The 12,395-nt window shown below is 34.6% G+C and overlaps 1 protein-coding gene across 2 annotated transcripts in view; it reads right to left on the reverse strand.

Moving 5' to 3' along the window:
- The window catches only part of hth (homothorax), a 712,335-nt gene that overhangs the window by 39,542 nt on the left and 660,398 nt on the right, over nucleotides 1–12,395 (reverse strand). For both annotated transcript variants that reach the window (XM_067760647.1, XM_067760646.1), the window contains exon 12: nucleotides 286–362. In XM_067760647.1, coding sequence (XP_067616748.1) covers nucleotides 286–362 — 77 coding nt within the window. The remainder of the gene's footprint in view (nucleotides 1–285; nucleotides 363–12,395) is intronic.

The raw sequence follows: 12,395 nt of genomic DNA on the forward strand, positions 1-12,395 counted from the left end.
TATTTACGAGTTTTCATGTGTTGCTTTAATACAGAGGTGCCCAGATGAGCCTCGTAAAGCATCAGAAAATAATTCGGCTTTCACCAACATATATGCCGTACAGAGATTTTGCGCAGCAGGCATTGAATCAGTTTTTGCTTGTACTTGCGTTTGTAGCTCTGTCGGCCTTGTGCACCACTGCTCTAATAACTTTCTCTTTAATGCATATAAACTCAGTTGGCTTCGCCGGCCCTTAATACTGCCAAAAAAAAATTAAAACTTTAGCATAACAACAATAGCACTTACCAATTATTCACTTGCAGTATCGTTAGGCCGGTATCTTGCGCCAACTGTTTTTTCTGATCCTCGGAGGGGTAGGGATGCTGAAATAAACAAGCAATTAATGATTAAATTAATTATGAGTTTTGAGATTATGGATTTAATCAAAATTGTTGTTATTAAGTAATGATTTGGATATGTTTGAAATATTTGCAGTAAATAAATATACAAAATATATAAAATTTGTGATCGTCTTTTTCTACCGTGAGCATTATTTCTTAATTTTTTTTTGTTTGACAAAAACAGAAAAATAAGAGCAGGTAGTCAATTCATATACTGTTTTATATCAATGAAATGAAGAAGATTTTGAACAAAACATTCACTTCTGTAATTTTTAGAAGCACAATAGCTAACCATGCAAGTTGGTTTTTGTTGATAAACGCAGAGTTTCAAGCCAAATGCCAGAAACATGTTCATAAAGACTCCAAGAACAAAGCTCATGGCCTTCGCAAGTCGATGGCGGTACGTTACCAACTGTCCTACACCCGAAAATACTGCGTGTGACCTTCGTGAGGACCTATCCAAAGCCCAACGCTCACCACATCATATACAAAGTGAGGCGAGAATACTTCCCATAAAGGGGAAAATGAAATGCTGAACAAATAGCTTACCGCCCCCAGGAACATAAGAAGTCATCTTCGTAAGCACTATGAAGAAACTTAAGAAGAAGAAGCGCTTAAGAAGTCAGCCGTATAAAGAAAATGAACATGAAAAGGCCTTCATATACATCCACAAAAGTCGTTGGATTACTATGAGAACAATTGCCGTTGAAGCTCGTTCTCAAAGACACATAAGCTGTATTTGCAGTTTAGGAAATCAACCTCCTCAGAAATACGCGCGTCGCTGTAGCTTAACTTTGATCTATATACTGTAATAGATAAACTCATACTTAGTTAGGATCAACCCTGATATACCCAATGTACGTACCGCTTGAAACGTGTTTCCACATGAGCCAAACCTTCGTTTTATTTGTAATATGGAACCAACGCCTCTAACACCCTTATTTCTTTGTTCCAACCCTGTTGAAGCGGCAAGTTTCCTCGGACCCCCTTTAGAGGATACTAACGACAATTTGTGAGTTATCGCCGCTATTAGATGGGGAGAAGCACGGCTACAACAACAACAGCAACATGTCTGCTTACTGGTATACAAAGGAATTGCGTTCTTTATGAAAGTAAAAGCAGAAGGCAATTGAGAGAAAAAATGCAACAACAACACGTGGCTTTGGTCAAGTCTGTATGTCAACAGACCGATTATTGCAGTAATTGATAAATGTGCATTTAAATTTACTTTAGAGAGAGTACTAAAAAATATTTAATTGACAAAATCAATTTTTCCACCACTAAAATTTTTGAAAATTCGGAGAATTAAAAACACATTCCACTGCTAAAATTTGTATATTTTCTGAGAAAATCTTAACTTAATGTATGTATTTCTGAATATTTAGGATCTTTCTAGGAAATCCACAACTAAATCAATGAAAAGTGTTAAAAAAAATGTTTTTACTAAATAATATACCAATGTAAATCATATTCCGTCAAGAATTATTTCGACAAAAATTTCCTAGAACTCAACATATTAATTACAAGAGAAACTAATGTGCGGTGCATTAAGTTTTCGTTGTTTAGCTAAAAAAAATAAGTGCAGACTTATTTGACAGCTTTTCGTTTATCTATAACACCATCAATACAGCGCCACACTCAACTTTACTATCAGTATTTGGTGATATATATGTGAATAAAGATATGAAAGTATTCCATACAGTGAGACCTCCCTTGCGCGGCCAGTCGCCATCAACGAAATTTTGCCCGTCCAAGAGAGTTATCGCGTAACGGATTCACTCTCGCACTTTGTCCGCTTATGAGAAGTTCGCATCCATCCAAAATAGGTTTTTGTTTAATATGCTATGAAAACAGGTCTCACTGCCACCGATAAGAAGCTCGTGGCCGCCCGGTAAAGGGCTTTTTAATGCAGTAAAGGTTTTTTAACGGCAATTCTTTCCACCTAAGAGAGGTGTCCGCTAGCAGGAGCTCCTCTGTGTATATGTATGCATATTTTCACTAAAACAGATCAATCATATGAACGCTATATGCCCAACTGTCAGCACCTTTATGCGAAACTGACATTTTAATAAGCACGCTAAAACCCCCAGAAAGAGGCACACACGCACTCAGATAGCATTTGGAAAATAGTAAGAGCGCTTTTAGGCGGCGCTGCTTTAAACATACACACATACATATGTATGTATGCATGAAACCGCATGCATAAATAATTCTAATAATAAAATAAACAATAAAGTTCAGTTAGCCATAAAATCGGTCAAATACTATGACTACTTGAGTACGTTTGTAGAAGTATTGTTGTCCTGTTGTAAACTGAACTTTTTTTTTATTAAATTCAACATGTCCTAAATAAACGGGTGCAATAGTAAATGCAAGATATGCAACCGACACCCGCGCGCACAGTACTTCAGAGTTGTTATTGGTATTTTTTTTTTTTTTTTTAAAGGGCTCCATCAACAACAACCAAATCAGCCCAAAGCGCGCCCTCATAAATCTTGACGACCAGTAGCCGCCACAGTGGCGTCAGTGTGTAAACAAATTTTTTGGAAAATTAAAAGGGAAAATATATACATTTATACAAAAAAATTAACTTGGGCAAGCAAATGAAAGCGAGTGGATTAAAAAAAAAAACACAAAAATAATCAAAAAGATATGCAAACAATTTTTTTTATGAAAATTGTGAAAAAGTAAAATTAAATATAAAAAAAAATCAGACAATGTTTGTATGTATAGCAAATACTTGAGTTTATTTTATGTATGAGTGACGATTGCTATGTACTAAGCCAACATGTTGCATGCCACACACAACTGCTGCATTGCTATCTAAAAAATATGAGCCACTCAAATTATGTGCTAGTAGAATAAAGCGCGGTATCCACAACGCTCAAGAAAAATTTCGATATGTATTTCTTGTGTGAAAATAGTAGCGGCTAAATAGTTTCCTTTATATCACTCTATGAAGCGGCATCACTTCCCTGCTAGACACAAAATCAGATTCAGCGACGTTTTTGAAGAAAATTTGTTAAAATTAACATATTCGCATTGAAAATGCACTTGAGTTTAAGGGCATACACTAAACACGAGAAAAAGAATACTTGCGTTCAAATAGAATTGAAAATTATATTAAAAAAACTCATAGATACAGTCATTGTTATACCTGGTATTCAATATTTCTACCAGGGTCGTTGCTCAACAAATAATGAAACGCACACTTATTTTTTGGCGAAACCAGAGCTTCCCTGTGCACGTTTGAGCGGTGGAGACTACTTGAAAAACGAAATTTTTTTTGGATGGAATTTTTAATTTCTTGCGGTGTAGATACAGCGCCTAAACTCATTTTAGAGCACCCACACAAAAGCAAGACAATGTAAAATTATGTGAAAATTAGAACAAATCAAATAGAAAATCCACAAAACCAGTAGCTGGTGCTTTAACTGTTTATTACATATTTAACGTTAGTTTACGATAATTTCTTCAATTCTTGCATTACGATTTCTGTTTGCATAGGAAAATAAATATTTACATAAATTTTATGACATTTTAACTGATCAATAAATGTGTTATCTATTCATCAGAATTAACCCTACTGTGACTACATACCACATACTAAATATGTACATGTAAACAAAATTGTTCAATGTTTTTTGTTTTTTTTTTTTAATTTCATATCTGCATTTATGATTATGCAGTGTCATTGTTATAAGTGTCCAACGTAAAATTGAGCGTGTGCATCGCTTATCTACATTCTAAAAAGTCAGCCTTTATTACATGCGTGATGACGATGTTTGAACATAAACAAATAATTAATATTGTCATTCGATACTGATAATATTGACATCTTTATGACAATACTTTCGCTAGTTTTACGTTTGGTTTGTTTTTGGATCTAAGTTTAGTAGAAATATTGGCGCCACAAAACCTGTTGCATAGGCTAGACAACTGCAGTGTGGTGTCTTTTTGTTTTTGTTCTTCAAAATAATAACGGTAGTATCTCTTACACAGTGCAACGGTATTTTTGGTATCAGAATGCGCCCAGCTTAAGATTATAGTACAAGAGTATATGTAAATCAGTAGTATATATGAACCACTGGCTGTGTTGGTAAAGCGGGAGTCATTGGTGCCGTATGTCGTATCGCTGTAGTCGTATCCCTAACGTAATCAGCTGTTTATCGTTACGAGGGTAAACCAAAAACCAATTGGTTGGCTACGATTCGGTTACGACCTTGGCGGCACCAATAATCGATTGCATTGATTCCCATAAGGTTGGTCGAATCAGCTGTTATAAGGTTACCGATACGGTTACCGTAAAGCACCAATGTCTGCAGCTTAAAGGTGAAATTATCGTAGTGTTATTGGTTTAGTCGTTGATTCACTAGCAAGGAGGCAAGACCTGTGCATGCATGTTTGTTAACACTATAAAAAATTATTCGTAAATATGCTATAATAGCATTATTGAAATGTTTGAATTTTAGCAAAAACTAAAAGAAAATATACATATTGTTAATATCAAACAATTACAACATCCTGCGCATAAGCATTCGTTTGCAAAATATTGTAACGAATTTACTTGCAAATCCTCTTATTTGCCCTTTTGCTAAGTTCGATCACTAAACTGTTGAATAAATAACTCCAAAATTGAATAATGAAAAAAAAATGGCCTTTATTAAAGTACTTCACAATAACACTTATATTTTACAACTAGCTTGCTTAACAACCAAACTGATTGATAGCTCAAATGAAACTGAATTCTCGCCTCTACTGTTCTCGCATTTTTATACTCTTTGATTTCCTAGTTGCATTCTTCTAGGCTTTTCGATTCCAGAACTTACTAGTTGGTTTCTCAGCTACGACTACAGATGTATAATTTGTATAGCTTCTCTCACACCCCATGCGCTTGTATATGTATGCGACACTTCCACAATTATAATTGCCTACATTTAGGAGCATCTCAATAAGATATCTGCATGTGTTTGGGCATCTCATCCCCGCTGCGTGTACGTACATATGTGTAGACATAATGATTGAATTATTGATGTGCGTACAGTCACGGCTTAGCATCGGCTTAGAGATGGCAGTACCCCTTAGTGTTGCAAATATTTGTAACAATATGTATACCTTTTTTGGAACGCTCTACTAAATAATAGCCTCTTTGGAGGTCGCTACTCTGCTTGTTCAGCGAATACTAAACGAAAGAGAATAATAATACAAAAGTGTAATTTCAATATAATGTTGACAGAACATGATCCGATGTGGAGTCGCCCACAAAAATGTCATTTCTGCATTTTTTATGGTAAAATGTGTTTTTCTGCCAAGTCCATGTTAAACCAACATGTTTTAGTTGAAACTCCCAGCGAAAATGTCATTTCAAAATTTTTTATGCTAAAACGTCATATCTTGCCAAATTTGCACGTTATGCAACCTTTACCCGCCAATTCTCTTTATCTTGTAAGTATTCCTAGTTTGTGAACACCAGCCTAACCAAAGACTCTAGTAGGAGCCATTAGAAATTAATTTTACGGAACATTCTCATTATAACTGGACTCTTTTCGGAGCCCTGAACGAGGAAAAAAATTTCAACGAAGTGAACGCATCGGACTTATAAAATATGAATCTAAAGTGATTACGAATAACTTTAAAATGCTTCTTGTACACGATTTGGTAATTATTCGAAGATTTAGTGGAGTCTTCTCATATAAAGTTCATTGCTTCGCATAAGGCCCTGTTAATCCTAAAAAAAATTGTGAAAAGTTTCCGGTATTTATCAAAAAAGACGTAAAACAGCTCAAAATAGAAACTTTTTTGGATCTTTGTTTTCGGAAGCTTCTTCTTCCAAGAATATATTTAACATGGAGGTACATGTATTGTGATTGTTTTTGTGTCCTTACGACTGGTTTTATTTCTACCAGGCTTGGGTGGTGAATTTAACATACAACAATTTGTTTCTTATTGTTATAGGAAACTTATACAATTTTTTACAACTACGCTCGCGGCGAAAAATATGCTCTGCTCTGGCTTTGATGATGAATGGAGCATAGAACAGACGATTGCATTTGGATAAAAAAAGCTAACCAGTGACTGAAAATATATTAATCTGTGGTTTTTTGGTTATTTCTCCGGTTCTGAACGTGAACAGAACATAGAGCAGGTCCAAAGTATAAAAAAGTTATAGCACTTCTTATGCTCTGCTACGAGCTACATACTTAAAAATGTATTGGTGTTTGCTTTGTTTCGCATTTTTATGCAGAAACTTTGTCTTTTCTCTTGTTTTTGTTGTTCGAGCTGATGTAGCGTCAATATTTTATTCTGTAGTTTTTTTTTCGGTCTTTATTTGATTTTTGTAGTTATTTTTTCTGCTCTAAAACACGACGTAGCTCGTAGCAGAGCATAACAAATTCTATCACGTTTTTATACAACGGATCTGCTCTATGTTCAGTTTATGTTTTGAGCCCGAGAAATAGCAAAAAGCCAACATAGTATTATAGCATTTTTAGTCACTGCTTAGCTCTTTATATAATACAAACATCAATTATTGTGGTTTTTGGTGGTATTTTGCTCGTTTCAATTTATTTCTTTTCCTCATTTCCCCAGCACCGCAGCGTTACTTCTTTACCTATATTTATATATTTATCTTTTTTATTGCTTAATTTTTAGACACACTCCCCTTATTTTGTTGAATCAGCGCATTGTTTCGCTGTTTCATGGAAATCCTCTTTTTTACACCAAACAATCAACCAACATTATGCCGCATATCCTTTCCGATTTTTGTGTATTTATGTTATCCTGGCTGCCATTGTTCGGTAACGCATGCGTTTCATACATAAGTCTATTCAGTTTGATATTAAACATTTTTCAATACAAATGTTAAGAAAAAAAAAATGCACGTTTAAATTCTTTATAAAAAAAAAACACACAGAAGTTTTAATTCTATGGTTTATGTGAGCACGCGCCAAACAAAAGACCACCGGCTCCGACAATATGAAAAGGGTTCTCTTTCTCGATATTTAACTTCCGGCAGATGTGGGCGTTTTGCTTGTTATTCCGCAGATGCTACCCACACATTTTTTGGGATTTATTTGTATTTATATAACTTGAAATGTTAAATGTCAATGCGTTAGTTGCGAGTAAACAAAAAGAGCTATGCAAAGGAAATATGTATATATGTAGGATCATTCGATTGTAATACTAAGGTAACCCGATCCGGACGAATGTACTGTATAACATTTTAATAATTAATCATAGTAGCTTTTAAGTTTTGTACAAATAATAGTTTCCTAAGATTGTAATAGTAAGGTAACCTGGGGGCCGATTCCGGTTGAGCGTTATAGTGAAGTGAAAAAAAATTATCACTTTGGTTTTTGCAAAGCATGGATATCCGGGAGTAATAGGATTAATAGATGGGACCCATATAAAAATATGTGCACCAAAAAAGGAAATTGAGCACGTGTACTATTGTCGGAAGGGAGGTCATTCAAAAAATGTTCAAATAATATGTGATGCCGATTATCGCATATTAAGTGCAAGTGCTCGATATGGAGTCACAGCCCATGACGCTTATATCTGGCGTAATTCGCAACTACGAACAACCCTTGAAGATCTTTTTAATAGTGGAGAGCGGGATTTCTGGCTCTTGGGAGAGAGCGGATATCCGTTATAGGTATGCACTTTTTGTAACAGTTTTCTCCGGATATTTTACCCTGCATATACGTTTTCCTACTAAGCTTGGGCTCGTGACTCCAATAGCAGAACCTGTGTCCAACTGCGAAGAATCATATAATATAGCGTATAAAAAACGAGAGATGCATTGGGGTACTGAAAACAGATTTCGATGCTTGTCGAAAGAACGCGCACTTTTGTATAGTCCACTAAATCAGCCATTCTTATATATGCCTATATCGTACTGCTTAATTACCTTATTTCTGCGGGAGTACCTTTCACCGATGTAATTGAAGAGTCTAACCAATCTACCGACAATGAATCAAGTCCAACATCTGACGCAATTTTACATCAAGCAAGAAGAATAAGACCAAGAATTGCTGAAGCATTTATTTAAAAATATAGATATGAAAATAAATACATAATAAATAAAAATAGTATTCAATACTATCATTAACACTAATATTAGCTTTTAATTCAAGTTTATAAAATTCTCCTGTCACGGTGTTAGTGGTAAAACTCCTACGAAACTTCTAGGCCGATTCTTGTGAAATTTTGTGCGCATATCGGTTAGGTTTGAGAATCCGTCAACGTCTAATTTTTGTCTCGCTAGGAAACTAGGGTCTTCAGATCAAAGCGTGGACTTGGGGATGTATTTGTACAATATGGGAATCAAATTAGAGCTGTTAATAAGTGCTTTATACCCCTGGGTGATTACGGTCTCGAGATATAGGACAAAATTTGGACCCGAGTACCCCTGGAATGTGTTTATACAATATGGATATCAAATTAAAGCTTTTGATGAGTGCTTTGGTGTAGAGTATTTTTCATACACTGGGTGACTAGGGTCTCGAGGTATAGATCAAAAGGTGGACCTGTGTAACCCTAGGATGTGTCACCAACAATATGGGTATAAAATGGAAGCCGTTGGTGAATGCTTTAGTAGTATCGCTATATAGACCAAATCGTGGACCCAGATGAAGGAGATGGAGGAAGGCCTAGCCGAATCCCATAGCCCTTTTTTCCATTTTCCGTTATAAAATTATTTTGTTGTCTGTAATATTTTTTTTTTATTTTTGACAATTTTTTTTAAATACAAAATTTGTATCGGCGTTAAAATTGTTTTCACTTCACTTCAATTCGAAGTTTTAACGCAAAACGAGAATCAATAATCGTGGTGAATTGGTGTTCATACTTTACACTTTACGATATCGAACAACCGGAATCGACCCCCTGATCTGGACGAATGTACTGTATAACATTTTAAAAATTAAACATAGTAGCTTTTTAGTTTTGTAAAAAATAACGAATGTGAAAAAACTTATAAAAGAAGAATTCATTTGTAAAACTAGATCAGTTCAATTCTATCATCAAATCAAATTGTACTTGGATTTTTAAACGTTTTTAAATTAAATAAATACATTTTTATAAAATAAAAACAGAAAATCCCACAAATTGGGGGCTCAACCGATTTGCCGTGAAAAATATTAACTATTAAAAATCGTCAAATTTTTCTTTTATTCAAATATTTTCGCGAATCGAAATGTTTTAAAAGAAATAATAATCCGCTTAATACAAAAAATTAAATTTTTAAAAACGTACATCGTACAAATTGCAAAGGATGGCTTATCCGAAAACTGTTTGTGTGCTGAAAGCGAGAAAATATGAAAGATGCTTAAAACAAATTTGCCATCAAGTGAAAGGGAGTCTAACTAAAGAGGTCAAAGGGAGAAAGAACAGGGTCAAAAAATAAGAAGAATGATGATTCAAGAGGAAGCCTAAAATGAGATTTAAAGAAGATTTCTAGGGGAAGTAAGTTCACCAATTTTGCCGTCAAGCGAAAGAGGAAGGAAGGAAAAGAAATTCGAAAAAGGAAGAAGGAAATAAATACGAAAAAAGAAAAAATTTTCCCGTCAAGCGAAAGAGGAAGGAAGGAAAAGAAATTCAAAAAGGAAGAAGGAAATAAATACGAAGAAAGAAGAAAATATATGCGAAAGAAGATGAAGTATAGAAATACAAAGAAGAAGATAAGTAAAAGTAAAGTTGAAATTACATTTGTATTAATACATCAAAAATATAAATTTCAAAATGTTTCTTTTGCTGATTTTAAAACTAACTGTCAAAATATTGAATGGTTTATTTTTTTCCTTCATTTGATTTGAATATTCAATTTTAACTCAGTTTTTAATATTGTTTGTTTACTTTTTGATAAATATGTAAGAATTTTTTGAATATCATTTATTTTGATATAATTTATATTTTTTTTTTTTTTTTTGTAAACATGGATGTACCGACAATTTTAAATATGAATTGTGAGTCATTACCACGAATCTGGACGTGGTTGGTGTTAAGAAAGTATTGCAAAATAGACTCGTCCCATGATTCAATCACAAGAGGTTTGCTCCACAGCCAAAATTTTTGACAATTGCGGCCATCTTGCTCCCAAGTTGAACTGACATCCCCTGACTGTGTTGCTTCTTGGCAAGTTTGTTTAAAAAAAGGACTTAAAGGCAAAATCTTAGAATAAAAATATATTTCAGCAACACTTATATCTATTTGACGTTTTAATTTATATTTATTTTTGAAAAAACAAACAGTTTTCATCACATGAAAATTGGTAAGTTTAAACAAAAATTTAATAATGAAGCAATATACAGGAACTATTCTTCATTTTGCAGGTGTTAAGCATTAGTAAATACCCGCTACTGCAGTTTAATTGTTGTGCATTCGATTGCTTAGTTAGAGGTAAGACAATTAATTGTAAAACATAAATTTAAAATTTATTCGTGACCATTTTTCAGATTAATCAAAAATAAAGGACACCCATCCAAAACCATTGGGACGGTGAGTGACCGGTTCTGGACATTTTAAGTGTTATGTATACCTTTCCCTATTCTATTGAGCACGGCTTTAATAAATTTTTTTGGCAGATCTCCAATGGAGTACTATCCCATCCCAATCCTTCGTGTTCTGCTAAAATAAGTAATTGTTTTGAAATTAAAAGGATGACAATCTTCTCCTAAGGCCTTTTTACAAGCTCTCAATCGGGTTGAGGTCAGGGGTTTGATTTGGCCATTGCATACATGTGAGAATTCCATTCCTGAACCACTGAGATACCAACCGAAAAATATGTCTTGTACGTTATCTTGGTTATAACACAATGTGAGTGGCATGTTTTTCCACTCATATGTCAGCTTAACATTTCGGAAAATATCCGTGTACTCCTCAGTAGACATTTCGACCTTTATCCAAAATAAAGGACCCACACTTCAGTCTTTCGCACATAAACCTGAATAAATGTAGAATGTTGTTTCAGGAAATGATTGAGTTTAAGTAACTACTTAAGCATTTGAAACAAATAAACCGCGTTTAATACATATATTGACTCTTTAATATCATTATATATATAAGTCTTAGCTTTCTGAACTTTGTTATTGATTTAGTAAATGTGAAATGCGGAAAGCAAGCTGTACTTTGTGTAGAAGAACCTGGACCCAAGAGGGGTTTAAGATGTTACATGTCCCCAAGAATGAGTTAAAGAGAATGTACTGGTCCGAATCGTGCGGAGAGCTCCTAAGCGAATCTTCGAAAATTTGTATCCTACATTTTAGTTCGGCTGATTATTTATCAGAACCAAATTCCAAACGAATAAAGTTAGCAAACGACGCGTTACCTATGCGTGTGGAATTACTCGAAGACTCCTCAGAGTATCGACATAGGAACCCAAACAGAGCAAATATTCAGTAAATAAAAAAAAAATGTCTACTAACTTATTCTTTAAGAGTCAGCATATATACTGAATCTAAATCCCCTGATGATGAAATTATCAAAAGCTTAAAAGCGCGCGTTGAAGAGTTGGAGAAACTTGAGAAAGGAATTTCTTCAATTTTCACGAAAGGCCAAGTAAAGAAATTATCTAATTCGGCAAGAAGTACTGTTTGGGACTGGAAAGATATATCTGCCACCATTGCGCTTCATGCTGCAGGCCCCAGGGCATATGGTCATTTATATAAAAGTGGATTCCCATTGCCAGGTGAATCAACCATTCGAAAATGGTTGCTGAAAGTGCCCTTCCAAGAAGGAATTTTGGGTTTCTCCTTTGGAGTTCTGAAACACGCAAACGAACAGCCTCTTGCAGACCGGTTATGTATTCTTAGTTTCGATGAGATGAAAGTTCAAACCGTTTATGAATACGATGCTGCGCAAGACACACTTCGGAAACCCTCCAACAACGTACATCTAGGAATAGTGCGCGGATTAAAGTCATCCTGGAAGCAACCAGTTTTTTGTGCATATGACTGCAAAATAACTAAACAAATTTTGGAAAACTTATTAATAAAAATTCAAGCAGTGGGATATACA

The sequence above is a fragment of the Eurosta solidaginis genome, chromosome 1, assembly GCF_040869045.1.
Source record: "Eurosta solidaginis isolate ZX-2024a chromosome 1, ASM4086904v1, whole genome shotgun sequence".
In the NCBI taxonomy this organism is placed as follows: domain Eukaryota; kingdom Metazoa; phylum Arthropoda; class Insecta; order Diptera; family Tephritidae; genus Eurosta; species Eurosta solidaginis.